Source organism: Lolium perenne, chromosome 5, assembly GCF_019359855.2.
Source record: "Lolium perenne isolate Kyuss_39 chromosome 5, Kyuss_2.0, whole genome shotgun sequence".
Classification (NCBI taxonomy): domain Eukaryota; kingdom Viridiplantae; phylum Streptophyta; class Magnoliopsida; order Poales; family Poaceae; genus Lolium; species Lolium perenne.
In genome coordinates, this window is record NC_067248.2 from 142,385,795 (window position 1) to 142,408,475 (window position 22,681).

The window sequence follows — 22,681 nt, forward strand, 5'->3', positions numbered from 1 at the left end:
TTAGTTAGCGGCCCAATGTTCTTCTCTAACAATATGCATACTCAAACCATTTGATCATGAAAATCGCCCTTACTTCAGACAAGACGAACATGCATAGCAACTCACATGATATTCAACAAAGGTGTAAAAGTTGATGGCGTCCCCAGAAACATGGTTACCGCTCAACAAGCAACTTATTAAGAAATAAGATACATAGCTACATATTCTTCACCACAATAGTTTTTAAGGCTATTTTCCCATGAGCTATATATGGTAAAGGCAAAGAATAGAATTTTAAAGGTAGCACTCAAGTAATGTACTATGGAATGGCAGAGAAATACCATGTAGTAGGTAGGTATGGTGGACATAAATGGCATAGTTTTTGGCTCAAGGATTTGGATGCACGAGAAGAATTCCTCTCAATACAAGGCTAGGCTAGCAAGGTTGTTTGAAGCAAACTCAAGTATAAAACGGTACAGAAAAACTTACATATCAACATATTGCAAGCATTATAAGACTCTACTCTGTCTCCTTGTTGTTCAAACACCTTAACCAGAAAATATCTAGACTCTAGAGAGATCAATCATGCAAACCAAATTTTAACAAGCTCAATGTAGTTCTTCATTAATGGGTACAAAGTACATGATGCAAGAGCTTAAACATGATCTATATGAGCACAACAATGGCCAAGTATCAAATTATTCAAGACATTATACCAATTACCACATGAAGCATTTTCTGTTTCCAACCATATAACAATGAACGAAGCAGTTTCAACCTTCGCCATGAACATTAACAGTAAAGCTAAGAACACATGTGTTCATATGCAACAGCGGAGCGTGTCTCTCTCCCACATAAAGAATGCTAGGATCCATTTTATTCAAACAAAAACAAAAACAAAAACAAACAGACGCTCCAAGTAAAGCACATAAGATGTGATGGAATAAAAATATAGTTTCACTAGAGGTGACCTGATAAGTTGTCGATTAAGAAGGGATGCCTTGGGCATCCCCAAGCTTAGATGCTTGAGTCTTCTTAAAATATGCAGGGATGAACCACGGGGGCATCCCCAAGCTTAGACTTTTCACTCTTCTTGATCATATTGTATCATCCTCCTCTCTTGACCCTTGAAAACTTCCTCCACACCAAACTCAAAACAAACTCATTAGAGGGTTAGTGCATAATTGAAAATTCATATATTCAGAGGTGACATAATCATTCTTAACACTTCTGGACATTGCACAAAGCTACTGAAAGTTAATGGAACAAAGAAATCCATCAAACATAGCAAAACAGGCAATGCGAAATAAAAGGTAGAATCTGTCAAAACAGAACAGTCCGTAAAGACGAATTTTTCTGGGGCACTTAACTTGCTCAGATGAAAATGCTCAAATTGAATGAAAGTTGCGTACATATCTGAGGATCACGCACGTAAATTGGAAGATTTTTCTGAGTTACCTACAGAAGGGGCTGCTAAATTTCGTGACAGCAAGAAATCTGTTTCTGCGCAGTAATCCAAATCTAGTATTGACTTTACTATCAAAGACTTTACTTGGCATAATGATGACCCACAAGTATAGGGGATCGCAACAGTCTTCGAGGGAAGTAAAACCCAATTTATTGATTCGACACAAGGGCAGATAAAGAACACTTGGAAGCCTTAACAGCGGAGTTGTCAATTCAGCTGCACCTGGAAACAGACTTGCTCGCAAGAGTTTATCAAGAGGTCAGCTTTATAGCAAGAGATAGTGAAATAACAGCAGCAGAGTAACAAAGACAGCAGTAGTGATTTTAGTAAACAGCAGGATTAAAATACTGTAGGCACGGGGACGGATGACGGGCGTTGCACGGATGAGAGAAACTCATGTAACAATCATAGCAGGGCATTTGCAGATAATAATAAAACGGTGTCCAAGTACAAAGCAATCAATAGGCATGTGTTCCATATATAGTCGTGCGTGCTCGCAATGAGAAACTTGCACAACATCTTTTGTCCTACCAGCCGGTGGCAGCCGGGCCTCAAGGGAAACTACTGGATATTAAGGTACTCCTTTTAATAGAGTACCGGAGCAAAGCATTAACACTCCGTGAACACATGTGATCCTCACATCAGTACCATCCGCTCCGGTTGTCCCAATTCTTGTCACTTCGGGGCCATTGGTTCCGGACAGCGACATGTGTATACAACTTATAGGTAAGACCATAAACAATGAATATCTTGATGAAGCAATAACATGTTCAGATCTGAGATCATGGCACTCGGGCCCTAGTGACAAGCATTAAGCATAACAAGTTGCAACAATATCATCAAAGTACCAATTACGGACACTAGGCACTATGCCCTAACAATCTTATGCTATTACATGACCAATCTCATCCAATCCCTACCATCCCCTTCGGCCTACAGCGGGGGAATTACTCACTCATGGATGGGGGAAACATGGCTGGTTGATGTAGAGGCGTTGGCGGTGATGATGGCGGTGATCTCCTCCAATTCCCCGTCCCGGCGGAGTGCCAGAACGGAGACTTCTGGCTCCCGCGACGGAGTTTCGCGATGTGGCGGCGTTCTGGAGGGTTTCTGGCGACTTCGACTTCTCCCCGTGCGTTTTTAGGTCGAGGCCAATAAGTAGTCCGAAGGAGGGCGTCGGAGGCCGGCCGAGGGGGCCACACCATAGGGCCGCGCGGGCCCTCCCTAGGCCGCGCCGCCTTATGGTGTGGGGCCCTCGGGCCTCCACCTTAATTGTCCTTCTGGCTCCGTCAGTATTCTTGGAAAATAGGGCCTTCTGCATAAATTCCGAGGATTTTCCCGAAAGTTGGATTTCTGCACAAAAACGAGACACTGTAACAGTTCTGAAAACAGCGTTAGTCCGTGTTAGTTGCATCCAAAATACACAAATTAGAGGCAAAACAATAGCAAAAGTGTTCGGGAAAGTAGATACGTTTTGGACGTATCAACTCCCCCCAAGCTTAGCTTATTGCTTGTCCTCAAGCAATTCAGTTAACAACTGAGCGATAAAAGAACTTTCACGAACACATTTGCTCATATGATGTATATATTCTCATGCTATGGCTAATACTTAAGCAGTTCATAATGAGGTACATGCAAATAAGATCATCTAACAGCTATGTCAATCATGGAGAGGTACCAACAATTAATAATAAGCATCATGAATCATGTATATAAGCAAGATTGCAATGTTCATAAGAGAGTATGATAAAGTGGTATCTCGCTTGCCTGTATTTGATTGGCAAAACATAAATGCCCGGGCACCTCTGGAGTTCATAGAAAGACTAGAAGTAGTGATTGTCGAAGATAAAAGCATCAAAATTATACCACAATCAATCATATTTTGAGACAAGCATATTATACTAAGAATGACAGTTGTGCTCTCAAGATAGTGCTCAAAGAAATAATGGAGACACAACATAGAAGTAAAAGATCGACCCTTCGCAGAGGGAAGCAGGGATTAACATGCGCTAGAGCTTTTCATTTTTGAAATCAGGAGTAAAATTATTTTGAGAGGTGTTTGTTGTTGTCAACGAATGGTAATGGGTACACCAACTACCTCGCCAACCGGACTCCCAAGAGCGGCTCCCATGAATTATTGCATATTTATTTGGCACTCCTTCCAACCTTTCTTACACAAACCATGGCTAACCGAATCCTCGGGTGCCTGCCAACAATCTCATACCATGAAGGAGTGCCTTTTTATTTTAGTTTTATGATGATGACACTCCCCCCAACCTTTGCTTACACAAGCCATGGCTAACCGAATCTTCGGGTGCCGTCCACCAATCACAAACCATGGAGGAGTGTCTATTTAAGTTAATTAATTCGGGACTGGGAATCCCATTGCCAGCTCTTTTTGCAAAATTATTGGATAAGCGGATGTGCCACTAGTCCATATGAGAGTCCGTCAGAAGTAAATGACAAGGTTGAAAGCTAAACACCACATACTTCCTCATGAGCTATGAAACATAAACACAAATTGAGAAGCATTTTGAAGGTTTTAAAGGTAGCGCATGAGAATTTACTTGGAATGGTTTGAAATGCCATGCATAGGTATTTATGGTGGACACTCTGGGATAACTTGGTTTTCATGTGTTTGGAAGCACGAGCAGCGTTCCCGCTCAGTACAAGTGAAGGCTAGCAATAGACTAGGGAGCGACAAATCAAGAGAGCAGTAACTGTCATAATCATGCTTGCGGCAAAATAAATTAACGGAGGCATAAAAGTGATACAAGAACTCTGAAGCAATATAGATCATCGAGGCTTAATTGACTTTTTGTTCAGTCATATGCATGCGTGAGCATGTGCCAAGTCGATATAAATGAATTATTCAGAGGAGGATACCACAATGCCATATTTACTTATGAATAAAACAATGCGAGCAAGCATCCATGACATGCTACTCATATTAATAAATTGGAGCTAAACATGAGAGATCATAAACTACTAGACTTTCTCAAATAACATATACCTCACATGAACCAACTAAGCATGCTCACATGGATGAGTATATGTACAAAAATGAAAACAAATAGAGTTCATACCAGCCTCTCACCACAATCCAATTGTCGTAGATCGTCATTATTGCCTTTTCACTTGTGCAGCTTGGATAATATGAAATGAAAACCACGCTCCAGCCACCGAAGACCATTGAACTCATAAAGAACTTTACAGAATCAAAGAAGAACAGCAAATATTTTTGGTGTTTTCGAATTAGAAACAAGATCAAAAGGAAACAAACAAACAAAGCAAAATCTTTTTGGGTTTTCTTATAGCAAACTAGCAATAGCAAATAAAGCGAAACAAATGCAAGAAACCAAAGCAAACAAATGGTGAAGAGAAACAACAGAAATATTTTTGGTCTTTTTATGTTTTGGGAAAGAAACAAAGCAAGAACAAGAAATAGCAAACTAAAAGAAACACAGAAAAGCGAGATGGCAGAAATCTGCCAAAACCTGACAGCAGTACAGAAATCGATTTTTACAAAAATCTTACGTTGCTCAGCTCGAAAAGTGTTCAACTAATGAAAGTTAGATAACAACCTGGGGAACCTGCACAAAAATTGGCAGCTCAAAATAACGTTCTGGCTGTGCGCACGAATTTTTCTAGTAACAGTCCAGAATCTGTTTTCAGGCAGCACTTCCCCAAATATCATCTTCCTCTTATTAGAAAACCACTCAAAGAGACTAAACAAGTATGTACAAGTATCCAGCAATCATAATATGCAAAGAATGAGTGATGCTGGTATACCTCCCCCCAAGCTTAGGCTTTTGGCCTAAGTGGAGTTCAACCCCAACGAGGGTCGCTGTTTCTCGCCGGTGGATAATTCATGGAGTAGTCATAGTAAAGTTCCTGTGCAGAAGAAAAGCGTGGAGGCTCCACATGTCCAACATGTTGATGCGAGGAACTTGCTGCATCGGATGATGAGTCGAGGTGCTCCTTGACCTCCGTGTCGTCTCTTGCATGTTGGCCTCCTCCCTCTATGTGTGCATCCAGTGCACCTTCTGTGACCGACCAATCTCCCCTGGAATCAAGGTTAGACAGAACAGGCGCATGCAATCTTACTAATTTCTCAGTTTTCTTAGTTATTCTCCAGACTTTCTTATAAAATGTCATCTTGTAAAACAGGTTACCCAAGTTGGAGGAATCAGAAACAAATTTATGTTTAATCATAGAGGCTATGTCAAGTTTTTCTATGGGGAATGGAATATCAAAATGATGAGGTTCTACATTATGAAAAGCTAGTAAACGAGAGGCGATGAGACCTCCACAAATTCCACCTTTCTCACGGTTAGTAGCAAGTCTATAAGCTATCAATGCCCCCAAATTATAAGTCCTACTACCTTGAAGTGCCGCAGCTAGAAAAGCTAAATCCGGGATAGAAATTTTACCACCGATCTTTCTAGCAAGAACACATTTAGTAATGAAATAGGCAAAGTAGCGGATAGCCGGGAGCTGAATGCTAGTGATTTTACCACTATCCTCTGAGAAACTCCTTCCATAGCAAATCATCTTGAAGAGGTTTAAGAGTTCTTGCGGCGATCCCCTTATCTTCTCGCATGATCCCCATTGCGGTACTTTAATTGCTGCACAAAAATCACTGAATGGCAAGTTGACAGCTTTATTGTAAATTTTATACTGAACCGTGGGGTTAGATCGCGACCAATTGAACTTAAAGTCCTGCACAAAAGACATAGTTAATTTTGCATATTGTCTTGGCTCTCCTTCAACAAAATCACTCAGCCCTGCTCAAGAAATTAGACTCCGAACATCTTCCAATATTCCCGCGCTTCTCATGAAATCCGCGCACGGGTAGTAAGAGGGGTATACTCCCTCTTCACGATTCACTCTCATAACTTGTTGGACCTCCAATTCTTGTTGGTTAAGTTGATATCTACTCCACTCCATTTTCTGAAATTTTCAACAAACAATATAAAATTTGATTTGGTGACGTATAATTGAGGGAAACTACCATAGGAACTTGCTAGAGTACTAATCATGCATCAAAACTAGTTTATACAACTTAGAACAAGCATGCAATCTCACTAAACATGTTACCTACAGTAGCAAAATATTCAAGATATACTCAACCAAACAAAATTCTACTTGGATAGGCGGAGGAGTCACATACCGAAGAGCAAATGTGCCAAATTTCAGACAGAAATCTGGGCTGAGCAAAGAGATCGAGAAATCTGGAGCTCTTGAGCAAAAACGCGAGTGAGAGGAACCTGGTGCGAGTTTTTTCGGGAGAGAGAAGATGCTGGGAGAAAGAGATGAGGTAGTGGGGCAAGGAGGGACCCACACCACAGGGTGGCGCGCCCCCCTCCTTGGCCACGCCGGCCTGTGGTGTGGCACCCTGTGGTGCCCCACAGGTCATCCTCTGGTGCTCCCAGGTGCCTCGTCGAAAAATAGGACCAACGGTATAATTTTTGTGAATTTTTGAAAACTTTGAAAAATGCACATTTCTGGGTATTAAGTTTATTATTACTGGCCAGGAAAATTTTGGAATCTCCAATTAACTAAGGAACTTTGCAAATTAAAAGTGCTACAGCAACTAGAGCAAGTGGAGGAAGAAAGAGATGTTGTTTACCTCCTCTATGCATATAAAAAGTATTTGTTAACAAGGTTGATCAAGTCTTGCCACCAAATAAATTTTACATAGCATAAGAAGAAATAAACCTCAAATCAATCATGTTACCTTGAATTGTATTGATATGGATCCAATCACGAGAGTTTGATATTCTTCCTTAGGCTCATATATAGGACAATCAATAGTTCCCACTTTGATAGTTCTCACATTAAAAATAGTATTGACTCCACATACTTTATCAATCTTCTTGGGGAAATAAACGGTATGCTCCCTATCATCAACATTGAAAGTAACCTTTCCTTTATTGCAATCAATAATAGCCCCTGCGGTGTTAAGAAAAGGTCTCCCAAGAATAATAGACATATTATCATCTTCAGGCATTTCCAACACAACAAAATCAGTTAATATCAAGCAGTTAGTAGTAACTTGAACAGGAACATCCTCACATATACCAACAGGAATAGCAGTAGATTTATCAGCCATTTGCAAAGATATATCAATAGGTATCAACTTATCTAAGTAAAGTCTCTTATAAAGAGAAAAAGGCATAACACTAACACCGGCTCCCAAGTCACATAGAGCAGTTTTAACATAATTATTCTTAATAGAACAAGGAATAGTAGGTATACCTGGGTCGCCCAACTTCTTTGGAACTTTGCCATTGAAAGAGTAATTAGCAAGCATAGTGGAAATTTCCTCATTGGGGATTTTCCTTTTGTTAGACACAATATCTTTCATATACTTTGAATAAGGAGGCAATTTAATAGCATCAGTCAAAGGGATTTGCAAGAATAAAGGTTTCATCCAATCGCAAAATTTATTATAGTGTTCTTCTTCCTTTGATTTTAGTTTCTTAGCAGGAAAAGGCATTTGCTTTTGCACCCAAGGTTCTCTTTCATTACCATGTTTCTCAGCAATAAAATCTTCTTTAGTGTACTTTTTATTTTTAGCATGCTTTTCAGGTTCATCTTCTACCTCTTCTTTATCAGAAGCATCATTCTTATCATTATCTTTATCATGTTCATTACCACTTTCAGTTTCAGCATCAGAAATAGAAATACTATTAGGATCATTAGCAGGTTCAGAGGATTCTACAACATTTTTATGTTTCTTCTTCTTTTTCTTCTTAGAAGGAGCACTAGGTTCAATGCGTTGAGAATCTTGTTCAATTCTTTTGGGATGCCCTTCAGGATATAGAGGATCCTGGGTAGAAACACCACCTCTAGTTGTTACTTCATAAGCATGTTTCTCTTTAGAATTATTCCCCAACAAGTCATTTTGCACTTTAGTGAGTTGATCAATTTGAGTTTGAATCATATGAAAATGTTTAACAAGCATCTTAACATCATTGGAGGTTCTCTCTACAATATCATGCAATTCACTAATAGCTCGAGAATTTTCCATTAAATAATTCTCTACTCTCATATTAAAATTTTCTTGCTTAACAATATAATTATCAAACTCATCTAAGCATTGTGCAGGAGGTTTCGAATACGGAATATCTTCCCTAGTAAAGCGTTGAAGGGAGTTTACCTCAATCATGGATGAAGGGGAAATTATCTCACATATATCTTCTATGGGAGGAAGATTCTTCACATCTTCAGATTTAATACCTTTCTCCTTGAGAGACTTCTTGGCTTCCCTCATATCTTCATCATTTAATTTAATCAAACCCCTCTTCTTTAATATTGGCGTTGGAGTTGGTTCAGGCGTAGTCCAATCATCATGATTCCGGCCTATTTTAGCCAATAATTCTTCAGCGTCGTCTGGAGTTCTTTTCCTGAAAACACAACCAGCACAACTATCCAGGTATGCCCTAGACTCAATGGTTAGTCCACTATAAAATATATCAAGTAAATCATGCTTTTCCAAATCATGATCAGGCCGAGCTCTAATAAGAGAGCAAAATCTCGCCCAAGCCTCAGGCAATTTCTCTCCATCTTCCTGGTTAAAATTATAAATTCTCTGCAAAGCAATATGTTGAGCACTAGCAGGAAAGTATTTACGGAAGAAAACATCAAGCAATTCTTTTGGATTTTTAATAGAATTAGGTGGCAAACTATTATACCAAGTTTTAGCGTCATCCTTTAATGAGAACGGAAAGATTTTAGCAACAAAGTAAGTACGCATCTTGACATCATCAGAAAACAAGCTACTTAGAGTAGATAACTCAATCATGTGTTCAACAACACTTTCTTTTTCAGTACCACAAAAGGGTGTTTTCTCAACAATAGCTATATGAGATAGATCAAGAGAAAAATCATAATCTTTATCCTTAATGTTTATAGGAGATGTGGCAAACTTAGGATCAGGAGACAGCTTATATCTAACAGCATGTTCTGCAAGCAACTTTTTAATTTTTCTTGCATCAGTAGTAGCATTGCATTTTTCAATAAAATCATCATTAAGTTCCACATAATCTTCATCAGGATCATCACTAAAATAATCAAGTTCAGGTGAATTAACAGGTGCAGTAGCATTAGGAGTTTCAGTATTTTCAATTTGTCTAGACCTAGCAATCGTAGCATCTAGAAAAGATCCCAATGAACCACTATCATCAAGCACAGCAGAAATATTATCAATATTATGAGAGTTTTCAGATTCAGCAGAAGTACCCGCATATGAAGCATGTGGCGGTGAAACAAGTTTATCAATCACAGATGGTGAATCAAGTGTAGCGGAGGTATTCAGAATTGTACCTTTTCTTGTAGTGGATGGTAATATGGTGACCTTAGTATCGCGAGGTTTACCATGATGGAGAATTTGCAGCGAACAATATTAATCCAAGTGAACTTCCAAATAAAGCTATGCTCCCCGGCAACGGCGCCAGAAAATAGTCTTGATGACCCACAAGTATAGGGGATCGCAACAGTCTTCGAGGGAAGTAAAACCCAATTTATTGATTCGACACAAGGGGAGACAAAGAACACTTGGAAGCCTTAACAGCGGAGTTGTCAATTCAGCTGCACTGGACACAGACGTGCTCGCAAGAGTTTATCAGTAGTAACAGTTTTATAGCAGGAGCAGTAGTGAAATAACAGCAGCAGAGTAACAAAGACAGCAGTAGTGATTTTAGTAAACAGCAGGATTAAAATACTGTAGGCACGGGGACGGATGACGGGCGTTGCATGGATGAGAGAAACTCATGTAACAATCATAGCAGGGCATTTGCAGATAATAATAAAACGGTGTCCAAGTACAAAGCAATCAATAGGCATGTGTTCCATATATAGTCGTGCGTGCTCGCAATGAGAAACTTGCACAACATATTTTGTCCTACCAGCCGGTGGCAGCCGGGCCTCAAGGGAAACTACTGGATATTAAGGTACACATTTTAATAGAGTACCGGAGCAAAGCATTAACACTCTGTGAACACATGTGATCCTCACATCACTACCATCCCCTCCGGTTGTCCCAATTCTTGTCACTTCGGGGCCATTGGTTCCGGACAGCGACATGTGTATACAACTTATAGGTAAGACCATAAACAATGAATATCTTGATGAAGCAATAACATGTTCAGATCTGAGATCATGGCACTCGGGCCCTAGTGACAAGCATTAAGCATAACAAGTTGCAACAATATCATCAAAGTACCAATTACGGACACTAGGCACTATGCCCTAACAATCTTATGCTATTACATGACCAATCTCATCCAATCCCTACCATCCCCTTCGGCCTACAGCGGGGGAATTACTCACTCATGGATGGGGGAAACATGGCTGGTTGATGTAGAGGCGTTGGCGGTGATGATGGCGGTGATCTCCTCCAATTCCCCGTCCCGGCGGAGTGCCAGAACGGAGACTTCTGGCTCCCGCGACGGAGTTTCGCGATGTGGCGGCGTTCTGGAGGGTTTCTGGCGACTTCGACTTCTCCCCGTGCGTTTTTAGGTCGAGGCCAATAAGTAGTCCGAAGGAGGGCGTCGGAGGCCGGCCGAGGGGGCCACACCATAGGGCCGCGCGGGCCCCCCCTAGGCCGCGCCGCCTTATGGTGTGGGGCCCTCGGGCCTCCACCTTAATTGTCCTTCTGGCTCCGTCAGTATTCTTGGAAAATAGGGCCTTCTGCATAAATTCCGAGGATTTTCCCGAAAAGTTGGATTTCTGCACAAAAACGAGACACCAGAACAGTTCTGCTGAAAACAGCGTTAGTCCGTGTTAGTTGCATCCAAAATATACAAATTAGAGGCAAAACAATAGCAAAAGTGTTCGGGAAAGTAGATACGTTTTGGACGTATCACATAACAACGCAATAAAATAAAGATAAGGAGAGGTTGCTACAGTAGTAACAACTTCCAAGACTCAAATATAAAACAAAAGTGCAGAAGTAAAATAATGGGTTGTCTCCCATAAGTGCTTTTCTTTAACGCCTTTCAGCTAGGCGCAGAAAGTGTGAATCAAGTATTATCGAGAGATGAAGCATCAACATCATAATTTGTTCTAATAATAGAATCATAAGGTAACTTCATTCTCTTTCTAGGGAAGTGTTCCATACCTTTCTTGAGAGGAAATTGATACTTAATATTACCTTCCTTCATATCAATAGTAGCACCAACAGTTCGAAGAAAAGGTCTTCCCAATATAATGGGACAAGATGCATTGCATTCAATATCCAAGACAACAAAATCAACGGGGACAAGATTATTGTTAACCGTAATGCGAACATTATCAATCCTCCCCAAAGGTTTCTTTATAGCATGATCAGCAAGATTAACATCCAAATAACAATTTTTCAATGGTGGCAAGTCAAGCATATCATAGATTTTCTTAGGCATAACAGAAATACTTGCACCAAGATCACATAAAGCATTACAATCAAAATCATTGACCTTCATCTTAATGATGGGCTCCCAACCATCTTCTAACTTCCTAGGAATAGAAGTTTCAAGTTTTAGTTTATCTTCTCTAGCTTTTATGAGAGCATTTGTAATATGTTTTGTAAAGGCCAAATTTATAGCACTAGCATTGGGACTTTTAGCAAGTTTTTGTAAGAACTTTATAACTTCAGAGATATGACAATCATCAAAATCTAAACCATTATGATCTACAGCAATGGGATCATCGTCCCCAATATTTTGAAAAATTTCAGCAGTTTTATCAGTTTCAGCAGTTTTAGCAATTTCAGCAGTTTCAGGCAATTTTGCACGCTTTGCACTAGGAGTAGAAACATTGCTAACACCAATTATTTTACCATTGATAGTAGGGGGTTTAGCAACATGTGAAGCATCAGCATTACTAGTGGTGGTAATAGTCCATACTTTAGCTACATTATTCTCTTTAGCAAGTTTTTCGTTTTCTTCTCTTTCCCACCTAGCATCCAATTCAACCATCAATCTAATATTTTCATTAATTCGAACTTGGATGGCATTTGCTGTAGTTACAATTTTATTATCTTTATCTTCATTAGGCATAACTTTCAATTTTAAAAGATCAACATCAAAGGCAAGACTATCAACCTTAGAAGCAAGAATATTAATTTTACCAAGCTTTTCCTCAACAGATTTGTTAAAAGCAGTTTGTGTACTAATAAATTCTTTAAGCATGGCTTCAAGACCAGGGGGTACACTCCTATTATTGTTGTAAGAATTACCATAACCATTACCATTATTAGAAGGGTATGACTTATAGTTGTTACCAGAATTATTCCTATAAGCATTGTTGTTGAAATTATTATTTTTAATGAAATTCACATCAACATGTTCTTCTTGGGCAACCAATGAAGCTAAAGGAACATTATTAGGATCAACATTAGATCTACCATTCACAAGCATAGACATAATCACATCAATCTTATCACTCAAGGAGGAGGTTTCTTCAACAGAATTTACATTCTTACCTTGTGGAGCCCTTTCAGTGTGCCATTCAGAGTAATTGATCATCATATTATCAAGAAGCTTTGTTGCCGTGCCTAAGGTGATGGACATAAAAGTACCTCCAGCAGCTGAATCCAATAGGTTCCGCGAAGAAAAATTCAATCCTGCATAAAAGGTTTGGATGATCATCCAAGTAGTTAGTCCATGGGTAGGGCAATTCTTCACCAAAGATTTCATTCTCTCCCATGCTTGAGCAACATGTTCATTATCCAATTGTTTAAAATTCATTATGCTACTTCTCAAAGATATAATTTTAGCTGGAGGATAATATCTACCAATGAAAGCATCCTTACATTTAGTCCATGAATCAATACTATTTTTAGGCAAAGATAGCAACCAATCTTTAGCTCTTCCTCTTAAGGAGAATGGAAACAGTTTCAGTTTTATAATATCACCATCTACATCCTTATACTTTTGCATTTCACAAAGTTCAACAAAATTATTAAGATGGGCAGCAGCAGCATCAGAACTAATACCAGAAAATTGCTCTCTCATAACAAGATTTAGTAAAGCAGGTTTAATTTCAAAAAATTCTGCTGTAGTAGCAGGTGGAGCAATAGGTGTGCATAGGAAATCATTATTATTTGTGCTAGTGAAGTCACACAACTTAGTATTTTCAGGAGTATTCATTTTAGCAGTAGTAAACAAAGCAAACTAAATAAAGTAAATGCAAGTAACTAATTTTTTTGTGTTTTTGATATGGAGAACAAGACAGTAAATAAAGTAAAGCTAGCAACTAATTTTTTTTGTATTTTTGATATAAAGAGCAAAAAAAGCAGTAAATAAAGTAAAGTAAAGCAAGACAAAAACAAAGTAAAGAGATTGGATGTGGGAGACTCCCCTTGCAGCGTGTCTTAATCTCCCCGGCAACGGCGCCAGAAAACTGTCTTGATGGCGTGTAAGGCACACGTCCGTTGGGAACCCCAAGAGGAAGGTGTGATGCGTACAACGACAAGTTTTCCCTCAGTAAGAAACCAAGGTTATCGAACCAGTAGGAGTCAAGGAACACGTGAAGGTTGTTGGTGGCGGAGTGTTGTGCGGCGCAACACCAGGGATTCCGGCGCCAACGTGGAACCTACACAACACAATCAAAGTACTTTGCCCCAACGTAACAGTGAGGTTGTCAATCTCACCGGCTTGCTGTAAACAAAGAATTAGATGTATAGTGTGGAAGATGATGTTTCTTTGCGAAGAACAGTAAAGAACAAGTATTGAAGTAGATTGTATTTCAGATGTAAAGAATGGACCGGGGTCCACAGTTCACTAGTGGTGTCTCTCCCATAAGATAAATAACATGTTGGGTGAACAAATTACAGTTGGGCAATTGACAAATAAAGAAGGCTTAACAATGCACATACATATATCACGATGAGTACTATGAGATTTAATCAGGGCATTACGACAAAGTACATAGACCGCTATCCAGCATGCATCTATGCCTAAAAAGTCCACCTTCAGGTTATCATCTGAACCCCTTCCAGTATTAAGTTGCAAACAACAGACAATTGCATTAAGTATGGTGCGTAATGTAATCAACACAAATATCCTTAGACAAAGCATTGATGTTTTGTCCCTAGTGGCAACAGCACATCCACAACCTTAGAACTTTCTGTCACTGTCCCAGATTCAATGGAGGCATGAACCCACTATCGAGCATAAATACTCCCTCTTGGAGTTACAAGTATCAACTTGGCCAGAGCCTCTACTAGCAACGGAGAGCATGCAAGAACATAAACAACATATATGATAGATTGATAATCAACTTGACATAGTATTCCATATTCATCGGATCCCAACAAATACAACATGTAGCATTACAAATAGATGATCTTGATCATGATAGGCAGCTCACAAGATCTAACATGATAGCACAATGAGGAGAAGACAACCATCTAGCTACTGCTATGGACCCATAGTCCAGGGGTGAACTACTCACACATCAATCCGGAGGCGATCATGGTGATGAACAGTCCTCCGGGAGATGATTCCCCTCTCCGGCAGGGTGCCGGAGGCGATCTCCTGAATCCCCCGAGATGGGATTGGCAGCGGCAGCGTCTCTGGAAGGTTTTCCGTATCGTGGCTCTCGGTACTGGGGTTTTCGCGACGAAGGATTTAAGTAGGCGGAAGGGTAGGGTTGGTGGAGGCACGAGGGCCCCACACCATAGGGCGGCGCGGCCCCACCCTTGGCCGCGCGGCCCTGTGGTGTCGGCGCCTCGTCGCCCCACTTCGTAATCCTTTCGGTCTTCTGGATGCTTCGTGGAAAAATAAGACCCTGGGCGTTGATTTCGTCCAATTCCGAGAATATTTCCTTTGTAGGATTTCTGAAACCAAAAACAACAGAACATAAAGTGTGTATAAAACATGTGAGTATCATCATAAAAGTAGCATGGAACATAAGAAATTATAGATACGTTTGGGACGTATCACTGCCCTGCACGACGGGGGAGGGCACCGCCGCGGCCAAGCTCGAAGCAGTGGGGAGGGCGCCGCCACGGTCATTCATGGTGGGGAGGGCGCCGTGGCCGAGCACGACGGGGAGGGCGCCACGGCTGAGCACGGTGGGGAGGGCGTCGCCGCGCAGGAGGGGACTGCTTCCGAGAGGTTTCCGGCGTTTAATCTAGGGATACCCGAAGGGTTGATGGGCGTGGCCACCATCTTCACGTAAGGGGGCATCGGGGGACTTGGCCATAAATAGATGTCTTATATTTGTTTAAATTTAGATGAATCTATACACTAAACAGTGTCTATATACATCTAAAATTTGATAAATCTAAGACATCTATTTATGGACAGAGATGGTAGGTGATTTTGTCAGATTGATTAGTGATAATTACTTGATTAATTAGGTCTACTTTCCATGTTTTACCAGTTTCCACATTAATTAGAAATAAATGCCAGGTTAATTAGCACTAAATACCCAATTAATTAGCTGGAACTGCTAGATTCGTTTGTACAAATAGGGTAATTGGACTAATTTTACACTCTAGGACGGAGGGAGTAGTAATTTCAGAATTAATTTAGTCCAATTACCCTATTTAACAATTATCGGATTAATTTGGGCATGGTTGCCTAATTAATTAGGATAATTTCCTAATTTTATATGAGCTTATTTTTACCACAATAATTAGTGCACGCCATTCTGTTGGGAGAAATCGCATAGAATGAAATGGGCCAGTTAGTATTGGTCCGTGGTTGTCATTAGGCCCAAATTAAAAGTTCTGCCAAGAGCTACGCGAGCAGACGGAAACAGGCTGCTAGAAATCCGCCATACGGAAGGACTGCGCGTGCCTCGCCCACCTCGTCCATGGCTATTTGTTTCGAGACCACCTCGAAATCCACCATCCATGGCGATCTCCCAACCCCACCCGCTCCAAGCAGCCTCGCCTCCACCTGCGAGCGCCTCCTCATCTCCATCTAGCGCATCTTAACGACAATCGTTGTTGCACCTGCCGAGGCTCAGATCCTTTGCAGCTCGGAGATTAATGCTGCTGCTCAGAGCTGATGGAGGAAAGGATGAGCAGTGCAGCGGCTCGAGTGCAGGCACGTCCGGCGTCGGCGACTGTGATCTACGGCGCAGGCGTCAAGGCCGGCGCCAAGTCGAGATGCGCTTAGAGGAGTCCTCCTTTTTTTTTGACATAAGCTTAGAGGTGTCCTTGCTGCTACATCGACCTGGGAGAAATTTGGAGTCCGTCAAGCTACCGGCGCGTCATCCAAGGCCGTCAACGGCGAGGGATCGTCAGATCCAAGGGTTTTGTACTCTTTGATTTCGGCTCCGCAGATTCCCTCTGTGCAATGCAGGCTCAAGGAATGAGGCCAGATTTGTACACCGTAGCTTGCACGCGGTTGGGTTGGGTGCCCTTGATCTGGGACGGCAGGCAGTCGGGGTGGTGGACGGGGATGAGTTTCTTCAATCCAGTTTTCGGGACTGCACTGATAAATATGTATGCCAAGTGTGGGAGCACAGGCGAGACATGGGTTGTGTTCCAGCAGATGAGGAAGAAGGACGTTCTTGTTTGGAACACGATGGTCTTGGGGCTAGGCATCACTGGAAATGGTACGAGTGCGTCTGCCCTTGTTGGCCAGATGGAAAAGTCGGCGTGAAACTGAATGACAATACCTGCATCGGCATTCTCTGCAGCTGTGCTCATACTGGCATTGTAAAAGATGGACGGCGGTACTTCCGTAACTTGATTCAGTTATGCGACATCATCCCTCGGGTTGAGCACTGCGGTTGCATGGTTGACATGCTCAGACATTCTGGGTTGCTCCAGGAAGCACATCAGCATCAGGAGCATCAGCTTATTAATGACATGCCAATGCAGGGAAATGCTGTCGCGTGGGGTGTACTTCTTGGTGATTGCAAGATCCACCGAGGGACTGAGATCCACCGAGGGACTGAGATCCAGTACACTGTAGCGAATGTACTGTGGACGGATCCCTGTAGCAAAGGTACTGTAGACAGACGCATGTAGCGGTTAACTGTTCATTTTCATCCAACCATAGATTGTTGATCCAACATCCAGAAAAGGGAAGCAAGGCATCATACTGCTCATTGGTGCCTTGATAGAGGCAAGGTACTGGATCTCAGTCCGACACGGAGCTTGCAGAGCATGTCTTGAAGCAGCTCATCCTGCTATAGCCCCAGAATTCGGGGACTTATGTCATCCTCTCTAACATCTACTCTAAGAGCAGCAGATGGGAGGATGCTGCAAGGGGTCGAGAAGGTCCCTGCATATAGCTGGGTTGAGCTTAGTGGTAAGGTTCACGAGTTCTGTGTTGGAGACAAGTTGTTGGATAACTATTGGTGTATCTGTTGGGCTGTCTTCTTGTTCTTTGTTGTGGCCCATCTGGCCCAGCCCAGTCTTGACCTATATAAGGTGCTTCTATCTCTGTAACCCTAAGCTGAGAGAGTTCCTCCCTACAACCTCCTTCTACCTCAGGTTAGGCCCTCACCTCTGTCCACATGGTATCAGAGCAAGGGGTAGTGAGGGCAACGACGGGAAAGACTGCCGATCTGGAAGCCTAGTCTGCTGTGGCAGCTAGGAGGAAGAGGAAGAAGAAGGGAGTAGGCTGTTGTGGTGGCTGGGAGGAAGAGGAAGGGAGCAGGCTGCTGCGGCGGCAAGGAGGGGAAGGCAGTGACGAGTAAGGAGACGAAAAGGGCATCCTGCGGGTAAGCCCTTTGGTGTTTCAGAGAGGTTAGTTTGGTGTCAAGCATGAGGGACAACTGGGATTTGGCCAAGGCTCTGGAGAAGCTGGCAGAACTTATCACTACCAAAGGAGATGGAGGAGGAGGATATGCTGGAGGGGGAGCAATCGTTCCCCATACCAACATCGGTCAGAAACTTGAGCTGCCGGCGAATGAAATCAAGCTGGAAGGAGCGGCCAACTATCTCCGGTGGTCAAGGAGGGCGCTGTTGATTTTGAACTCGAAAGGGCTGGATGAACGTGTGAGTGGTGAAGCTGCAGAACCAGCAGACAAGGCCAGTCCGGAATGGAAACAGTGGAATGCCATAAATTCTCTTATTGTGGCATGGTTGCTTAACTCTTTGGTTCCTAACATTGCTGCTTCTGTAGAGGCACTCACAAAAGCTTCAGAGGTATGGGACACCCTATCAAATCTCTATTCTGGAAAGGGGAACATTATGTTGATTGCTGAGATTGAGGATAAAGTGCATGACTTGCAACAAGGAAACAAAACTGTGATGGCATATGTGGCTGAGTTGTAGCATCTTTGGGGAGATTTAGATCATGTTGATCCTCTGGAACTTGCCCATGGGGAATGTGTGAGTGCTGCTGCAAGCTGGATTGAACGTCGGCGAGTCATGAAGTTCTTGAAAGGTCTTAATCAAGATTTTGAGGGGAGAAGGGCCGCTTTACTGCATCAAACCACTACTCCTTCTCTCAAAGAAGCCATTGCATCTATGTCCAGAGAGGAAGTGCGTCTGAATATGACAAAGGGAAGCGATTCTGTCCCTCATCCGACCTTCTACACTACCGAGAGACAAGAGATGAGAGACTGCTATACTTGTGGACAAAAGGGACACTTGAAGCATCAGTGTACCTCCTTCGCTACACCCAGTAGGGGGAGAGGAGGATACACACATGGCAGAGGAAGCTACAGAGGAAGGGGTGATGGCAGAGGTGGTGGACAGCCATATGGACAGCAGTATGGAAGAGCTGGTGGACAGCAGTATGACAGAGGTGGTGGACAGCCATATGGACATCAGTATGGAAGAGGTGGTGGACAACCATATGGACAACAGTATGGCAGGGGTGGTGGACAGCAGCACGCTATATCACCCAAGGCACATATGGCAGCAGCTTTAGAGACAACTACCAATACCTCTCAGGGACAATCAAAGGAAGAAGGACAAAATGAAGCAACCTTTGGGAACTTTGCTCACTATGTCTACAAAGATGAAGGTAATATTGATCGAGTTTCTATAGCCACTCATAATGCTAATTCAGATTGGATTCTTGATTCTGGAGCATCCAAACATGTTACTGGGAATATTAGTGAGTTTGACTCTTATACTCAGTATCCTTCCACACATAGAGGCACTATCCAAACAGCACATGGCACAGCACAATCTATAAAAGGGGAGGGGTCGGTGCAATGTACACCCAACATAAAATTGTCATCAGTTCTACATGTTCCTGCTTTTCCAGTAAATCTCCTATCTCTAAGTGCCCTGATTGATCAGCAGGACTACCGTATAATAGTTGATAGATATATGTGTTTAATTCATGAAAGGGAGAGTAGCAAGAAGATTGGGACTGCAACCAGGCATAGAGGTCTTTGGCACATAGATCGTGACAAGATGGGGCATGATGCTAGTTCTGTGCTTGCTGCGATTGTTGGAGGAAAGGAGAGTATGGCACTAGTTCATCATGGTCGAATGGGTCACATGGCGTTTGATAAAATGTTTCGAGTTTTTCCTGATGTAATGAATGGAGTGGACAAAACCAAATTATGTTGTGATGCCTGCGAATATGCTAAGCATACGCGAACCTCTTATGTTAGTAGAGGGATCAGAAGTGTATCCCCATTTGTGTTAGTGCACTCTGATGTATGGACGTGTCCTGTTGTGTCAGTAAGTGGCATGAAGTACTTTGTGACTTTTATTGATTGCTATTCCAGAATGACTTGGATTTATCTTATGCGTCACAAAGATGAAGTGTTCACTTGTTTTCAGAGTTTTTGTGCCTATGTGAAAAACCAATTCAATGTTCAGGTGCAAGTGATCAGAACTGATAATGGTACTGAATATATCAACAAACCTTTTGCTGCTTTCTTATCTTTGCAAGGTATACTGCACCACACTTCATGTCCTGACACTCCTCCCCAGAATGGAGTTGCCGAGCGGAAGAATAGGCACATCCTTGAAGTGGCTCGATCTCTTATGTTTACCATGAATGTTCCCAAATTCTTATGGAGTGAGGCAGTTATGACTGCTACGTATTTGATCAACAAAATGCCTTCAAAGATTCTAGGTATGCAGTCTCCTTGCCAACTCCTTCTAAATAACAATGACTTTGTTGTACCACCCAAACTCTTTGGTTGTACATGTTTTGTAAGGGATCAGAGACCATCTGTTGGCAAGCTAGATCATCGGGCTATCAAATGTATCTTTATTGGCTATTCCTCCAAACAGAAGGGTTACAAGTGTTGGAGTCCCACTGACAGGAGGACATTTGTAAGCATGGATGTTACGTTTCGCGAGTCAGAACCATTTTATGACGGTGAGAGTGATCTTAGTGGCTTGTTCCAGGGGCTTGACCATCTTGGTGATGCTCAAGAGGGGGAGCAACAACAAGGTGGTGATCAGGAGCAGCAAGATGGTGACCAAAAGCAACATCAACAAATTCCTATTGTTGTGGAGATTCCTGCAATTCCTGGTACACCTACACCACCTAGACCCATACCAACACAAAGATGGCTGCAGAATCCACTTTTATACTCTAGAAGACAAGTACAAAGGGAACAAGTAGATGCACTGGAGGAGCAACAAGACTAGGGGCAGGGGGAGCAACCCATTGGACATGAAAATCAAGGAAGTACAAGTGTAGATTCTGCTGAGGAGAATCAATCTCAGACTGAGTCCAATAATAGCCTAGACTTGCCAATTGCAATAAGGAAATGGATAAGGAAAGTTGCCCCCCCAAAGCGACTGAGTTATGATGACTATGACGTAGGAAATTATATTTCTTACGAGGCATTGTCACCCTCTTTTCGGGCTTTTGTTGTTTCACTACAAACTGTATCTGTTCCTAAGGATTGGAAGGCAGCCAGGTTGGACCCGAGATGGTGCAATGCTATGATGGAAGAATTAGAGGCCTTGAAGAAGAATAAAACATGGGAGTTGACAGATCTCCCTAAAGGAAAGAATACAGTAGGCTGTAAGTGGATCTATTCTGTAAAACAAAATGCTGAAGGAAAAGTGGAGAGATATAAGGCAAGACTTGTGGCAAGAGGATATAGTCAGACTTATGGCATTGACTATGATGAGACGTTTGCACCAGTGGCAAAAATGAGCACTGTCATAATATTGATCTCTTGTGCAGCAAATTTCGGATGGCCCTTGCATCAACTCGATGTCAAAAATGCATTTCTGCATGGTGATCTTCAAGAGGAGGTGTATATGGAGATGCCACCAGGATTTGTCAGACCTGAAACTAAAGGGAAGGTATGTAGACTGAAGAAATCTCTATATGGTCTCAAACAATCTCCACGGGCCTGGTTTGATAGGTTTAGACAAGTGGTGTGTGGCATGGGATATGGTCAATGCAATGGAGACCATACCGTATTTTACAGACATTCTAAGCAGAAAATCACTATCCTTGCTGTGTATGTTGATGATATTATTATCACGGGAGATGATGATGCAGAAATCGCAAAACTGAAAGGATGCTTCAGTCAAGCCTTTGAGGTGAAAGATTTGGGAAAACTTAAATACTTCCTTGGAATAGAAGTTGCAAGATCGTCAAAAGGGATATCTCTATCTCAAAGAAAGTATACATTGGATCTCTTAGATGATATGGGCATGCTGGGGTGCAGAGTGGCCTCAACACCTATTGACCAAAATAATAAAATCACAGCAGAGTCGGGAGAACCCATAGACAAGGAGAAATATCAAAGACTTGTTGGAAGACTGAAATACTTATGCCACACGAGACCTGATATATCATTTGCAGTGAGTGTAGTGAGTCACTATATGCATGATCCGCGGGATGGACACTTGGAAGCAGCTCAAAGAATCTTGAGATACTTGAAGGGCACTCCGGGAAAAGGATTGTGGTTTAAAAGTAATGGACACCTAAATGTAGATGGATATTGTGATGCAGATTGGGCTAGCTGCTTAGATGATCGAAGATCCACCTCGGGGTATTATGTTTTTGTTGGAGGAAATTTGGTGTCATGGAGAAGTAAGAAACAATCTGTTGTCTCGAAATCAACAGCCGAAGCAGAGTATAGAGCTATGTCATAGGGCCTAGGTGAAATGTTGTGGGTACGAAACCTTCTAAGAGAGCTGAAAATTTTAAGGCAAGGAAGCTTGAAAGTGTGGTGTGATAATATGTATGCCATAAACATAGCACACAACCATGTCCAGCATGAGCGAACTAAACATGTGGAGATATACAGATTCTTTATTAAAGAAAAGATTGATGCAGGGATTATCTCATTGGCTTATGTGAGATCAGGACAACAAGTGGCAGATTGTTTAACAAA

The 22,681-nt window shown here is 42.0% G+C and overlaps 1 protein-coding gene across 1 annotated transcript; it reads left to right on the forward strand.

Moving 5' to 3' along the window:
* The first annotated feature begins 16,743 nt into the window (after positions 1 to 16,743).
* LOC127303620 (putative pentatricopeptide repeat-containing protein At3g08820) lies at positions 16,744 to 18,097 on the forward strand. Its single transcript, XM_071820920.1, has 5 exons — positions 16,744 to 17,042; positions 17,090 to 17,372; positions 17,455 to 17,525; positions 17,639 to 17,706; positions 17,991 to 18,097. The coding sequence occupies exons 1-5, from the start codon at positions 16,744 to 16,746 to the stop codon at positions 18,095 to 18,097; spliced, it is 828 nt and encodes a 275-aa protein (XP_071677021.1).
* The last annotated feature ends 4,584 nt before the right edge of the window (positions 18,098 to 22,681 follow it).